Source organism: Hibiscus syriacus, unplaced genomic scaffold (assembly GCF_006381635.1).
Source record: "Hibiscus syriacus cultivar Baekdansim isolate YM2019G1 unplaced genomic scaffold, ASM638163v2 tig00109987_pilon, whole genome shotgun sequence".
NCBI lineage: Eukaryota > Viridiplantae > Streptophyta > Magnoliopsida > Malvales > Malvaceae > Hibiscus > Hibiscus syriacus.
In genome coordinates this window covers 436457-441700 of record NW_024062550.1, presented here as the reverse complement: position 1 = coordinate 441700, position 5244 = coordinate 436457, and the positions used below count along the sequence as shown (strand labels likewise).

General features: G+C 39.6%; 2 protein-coding genes across 2 annotated transcripts; one reads left to right on the top strand and one right to left on the bottom strand.

Annotated features, from left to right (window-relative positions):
- The first annotated feature begins 423 nt into the window (after positions 1–423).
- LOC120211840 (probable pectinesterase 53) lies at positions 424–2535 on the top strand. Its single transcript, XM_039210302.1, has 5 exons — positions 424–842; positions 928–1117; positions 1207–1413; positions 2003–2238; positions 2328–2535. Exons 1-5 carry the CDS (start codon positions 454–456, stop codon positions 2473–2475), a joined length of 1170 nt encoding a protein of 389 aa, XP_039066233.1. The 5' UTR covers positions 424–453; the 3' UTR covers positions 2476–2535.
- Positions 2536–2664: 129 nt separating this feature from the next.
- LOC120211841 (protein IQ-DOMAIN 31-like) lies at positions 2665–4222 on the bottom strand. The gene is made up of 3 exons (XM_039210303.1): positions 3709–4222; positions 3407–3603; positions 2665–3320 (listed from the first exon to the last, which is right to left on the bottom strand). The coding sequence occupies exons 1-3, from the start codon at positions 4111–4113 to the stop codon at positions 2717–2719; spliced, it is 1206 nt and encodes a 401-aa protein (XP_039066234.1). The 5' UTR covers positions 4114–4222; the 3' UTR covers positions 2665–2716.
- Positions 4223–5244: the final 1022 nt, after the last annotated feature.

The window sequence follows — 5244 nt, the reverse complement described above, 5'->3', positions numbered from 1 at the left end:
ATTATCAGAATGACTAAAAAAGGATTCACAGAAAAAAAAATGTAAGAACCAATTTTATTAAACTATTGGGATTTAGACATTCCCAAATCCAATTCTCTCTCTTAAATCCAAGAATATATTCACCTCTTGTACAAAAACAGCAAGGAGAGACCATTCACGGGGCATTACAAGCAAGCAAACAAACAATAAACGTGGAGCAGGAAACTAAAAGTTGTTTATTTTATTACAGAAAGTTCAACCTGGCTGAGTCTTTGTGGTCTACATTGTTTACCTTTTTCTCTCTCGCTTTGTCCTGTCAGCTGAAGCACCCGTGAACTCTCACTTTATCTGTCATTGATTCTCTAATTCAACAGCACCACCATCACTTTTCCCCCCACCTAAAACAAAGTGCATGCCCGGGGCCTACTTGTTCATATATAAACCTTAATTCCGACCCGGTCAGTTGCTACATACATGTTCGGTTCCTCTTCATTCTTAAAAATGTCGAAGTTTTCACGGCTTCTTCACCTTTTCATCTTGATTCTTGTCTTGAATTCAGGCCCGGCACTGTGCCATACCAAAGGGATCAGGCTTAGGGGTCACAGAGGGAGGCATCACAAGCAATCCAACACGACCGGTGTCCGTGTCTCGGACCGGCAGTTCATGCAATGGGTCAAATTCGTCGGCAGCCTTAAACACTCGGTGTTCAGGGCGGCGAAGAACAAGCTTTTCCCGTCTTATAAAATCACCGTTGACAAGAATCCGGCGGGCGGAGACTTCACCAAGATTCAGGATGCCATTGATTCCCTGCCTTTCATTAACCTTGTGAGAGTGGTTATCAAGGTCCATGCAGGGGTTTACTCGTGAGTACTTATGTTTCGCTGCCATTTTTTCAATTTACTCGTCGTTATCTTTCCCATGATCGTGACGTTTTTGGTACTTGTTCAGAGAGAAAGTTAACATTCCACCATTGAAATCCTTCATTACAATTCAAGGAGCAGGAGCAGACAAAACAATAGTTCAATGGGGAGACACAGCTCAAACACCAGGTCCAAATGGACAACCTTTGGGGACCTATGGTTCTGCAACTTTTGCTGTCAATTCCCCATATTTTATTGCCAAAAACATCACATTCAAGGTAAAAAAAAATATTGGTTAATTTTATTAATTTTTACCCTTTCTTTCATTTTTCTTAATGCAAAACAAAATCTCGGTTGCTCTGATCAGAACACTGCACCAGTACCACCACCGGGAGCGGTCGGAAAGCAAGCCGTGGCATTTAGAATATCGGCGGACACGGCGACTTTCTTCGGCTGTCGATTCCTCGGAGCTCAGGACACTCTCTATGATCACTTTGGTAGACATTACTATAAAGATTGTTACATTGAAGGCTCCGTGGATTTCATCTTTGGCAATGCTCTCTCCCTCTTTGAGGTTCGTTTACGATTAACTACATTTTAAACTCCCGAATTTTAAAATATCAATCGAATTAAAATTTAATCGACAATGATTATAGATTTATCATTTTCGAACCTATTGTTCATCGTCTAACCTCATAATTTTCACTATAATTGATGTTAAAATCATGATTTTCCAGAATTGCATCAGGCATATCACCTTATCATTTTAATCTACTAGGAAAATTTTCCACACTTGAGGTAAGGGAATAATTCACCATATCTGCTTTTGTCACGCCTTACATACTTTTTGAACTGCCTGCCCCCACCCTTTTAACTGTAGCTCCGATTTGATTCGAGTATAATATCTTTTCACCTGTCATCCGATTCGATTCAAGTTTAGGCAAATTCTACCGACTTAGAATCTGACCTAATTTTTAGGATAAAAAATGTGTATTTTTCATTTTTATTGGATAAGATAGGGACTTAATTAAAAATATATATAGATAGAGGAGTATTATAACAATTATCTTTAAATGTATAAAAATCAAATATATTATTATTCTCGGATTGGGTTGGGTCAGGTCTGTGAATGCTTAACATAATCGGTGTCAATATTTTTTCAGGGGTGTCACGTGCATGCAATAGCAAGGTTAACAGGGGCACTAACAGCACAGAACAGAGGGAGTATCCTAGATGATACAGGGTTCTCTTTTGTGAAGTGTAAGGTGACGGGGTCAGGGGGGCTGTACCTAGGGAGGGCATGGGGTCCTTTCTCTAGGGTAGTCTTTGCCTACACTTACATGGACAACATCATACTTCCTAAGGGATGGTATAACTGGGGTGACCCTAACCGAGAAATGTAATAATCTTCCCCTTTTATCTCCAGATTCGGATCATTTTCGGTTCGAATTCGTAACAATGTTGTCGGTTTTTGTTTTCTTCCGACAGGACGGTGTTCTACGGGCAGTACAAATGCATGGGGCCGGGGGCGAGCTTTTCCGGCAGGGTTCCGTGGTCGAGGGAGCTTACGGATGAGGAAGCCAAACCTTTTATTTCACTTAGTTTCATTGATGGCTCTGAATGGATCAAATTATAGATGTAATAATGGTCATCACATTTTTATTTTTATGTATATCGACAGATTAAAAGAGTGTTCGTAAAAATTTTGATCTTCTTCTTCGATCTTCGAACAAATCTAATAAAAATATATAATCTAATTTATATTTAAATTTTAAAATGATTTCATTTCATTGAGAACAAGGCAAATTCTTTGAGATAACAACAAGATTTGAATCAGGAGGCTTACAGCTGAAGATCTGCCAAGATGTTTTGCCAAATCACGAGGATCTGTCAAGCTTCCCCATCACTGCGTTCTTGAAACTGATAGCTTCTTGTGCATGTGAGCATGATCTCTGCATCCTAGCACCACTCAAACTACATCTAGATTCCAGCATTTCGTTGATCGAAAGCCGTTTCTTAGTCCCCGGTTCCGGCCGTTGCTTCGGGGCACTATGCGACCTCAATTTAGCCTTGGACGACTGCGTATTCTCCATGTAATTAGGGAAGAAGTTCACATAGTGTCCGAAAAAGTTATCGGCACACACGCTCTTGGCTGGCGTAACCGGGGCTAACCGGGGCGTGCTTTGTGCCGTCGAGAACCTGCATTCGTCTCCGATTAGTCCCCAATCGGTCTCTTGAAACGGCATCGATAAACGAGTCGGAACTCGAGCAGGAAGTGGAGAAGAGAACGGGACGTCGCCGACGAAATCTGGTACCGAAATGTTGGTTCTTCGGGATCTCGATTTCGACCTGCCTGTATCTACCTCCACAATTTTGGGACTTCCTTCAATGTTAAATGAGGTGTCAAGAGAAGATGACAACCTTCTACTATGGAAAGAAACAGTATGCTCACTTCTTGTATCATCAAATCTCTCCTGCAAGATCGAAAAATGAAAACATCCAAGATTTATGAAAAAAATCAAGTAGAAAGACAAATTCATTATAATATCGAAATTATATCGTGAATTTTTCGAGTCGGATAAATGATTATTGATGCATTTAGTACCATTGATTTCCGAGCTCTTTGGGACCGGACTGTAGCTTGAGCTCTTATCAGTGCATGCATGCCTTGCAGTGTAGCTGAAGCTTGTTTTCTCACTAAATATCCTCTAACAAGGGCTTGGATCTTCACTAATCCTTTCAGGGCTCGTAGCGCTTTTCGAGCCTGATTCGATACAAATAAAACCGTTACCGGACAACGTAACCATCACTAATCTCGATGGTTAATTATACGCCATGATAAATTGATAATGAAAGACTCTAAGCATACCAGATAGCCTCTGAAGACGGTTTGAATCTTAACAGCGGCCCATTTTTCATGTCCACCGCCGAACATGGTCCCTCTTCCATGGCTCGTCAGCCCGACCACCGCCACTGCCGCCCGAGCAGCAGCGACCGCCGCATCTGCTGCAGCTGCCGTGGCGGCCGCCACCGCAATTGCGTGCTTATTCTGCTCTTTCTCCGTTTCTTTGTACAATGACCTCAGCCAGACGACCTCAGCCGGCGACATATTAGGTGGGATCGTTGTAGGGTCGTGACACAATCCGCCGCTCGAGTCCCGCCCTGAATGTCTGACGTTACACCGTTTCTTGTCTTTCCGGTCACCGGAATTCGAGTAATCTTTGGTGCTTTTTATCCCGAACAAGCTCTTCAGCCACCTCGTAGCTTTTCCCATTGTTTGCTTTTATCAGTGCATGAGAATGGGAAGAAAGCTCTGGGAAGTTTCCATGGTGATTGAAGGATGGAATATTTATTGAATTGAGGAAGACGATAGAGTCGGGGTGTTCATACTTGCTGGTATTTGAAATTCAAATAAGGGAATAAATTATAAAAACACTGCCATGGCATCGTGAGAAACTGCATTACATGACAAAAACATGCCGCTCAAACATTCAGACGTCCTCAAAAATATATATTATTAGCAAGGATAAACTACAAACGAATGTCACTTTCGTTTGATTTTCTTTTGTTTTAGGTCACCTAACATTCAAGAGTTATATTTTAGTCACTTACGATATCAATTAGTTATAATTTGATCATTGAGACATTAACTATCGATAACGTAAGAGACGAAAAACAGTTAGTAATATAGGATGATCAAGTGTAATGGTAAACACATTATATTGCTAAATAGTAGACGTTGATCCAAAACATGTCTTTTTTATGTGTTGTGCTCTTTATATTTTAGTGTAAGAAAATTGTTGTTTATTTTTAAATGTAGAGATTAAAAATGTGATTTGTGTTATATTACATGAATTTTTACGATATTTTTTCTTCCGTTTTTTATTGTCTTTGACTATAGGGTGCTACTTTATTGATTCTCTCGACTATTAAAAGTTAAAATATTAAATCTTCCGATTATTAAAAGTTACAAAATAATCACCTGACTATTCATATGTTCAAAACTTGTCATTTTCATTAAAAAAATTAGCGGTCGTCTGAGCTAGACACTAATATGTTGATTGGGATGTGATAAACTCTTATCCCAGAACCGTTTGAGTTGTATTTTGTGGATCGTCTTTCCATTTATATTATATCGTCAAGTCAATGCTTGAAACATTATTTCGTCCAGTCAGTGCTTAAAAGCAACGATGGTGCAAATAAACATTACTAAAATATGATTTTATCATATTCCAATCATTCTATTAACGTACAACTTAGACAATCGTTAATTTTTAATAGAAAATGAAAGGTTTTGGAACATATGAATAGTCGAGTAAAATTTTTAAAACTTTTAATAGTTGGAAGACTCAACGAAACAACGCCCTATAATCGAGGGATCTTTTTGTAACTTTTCATAGTCCAT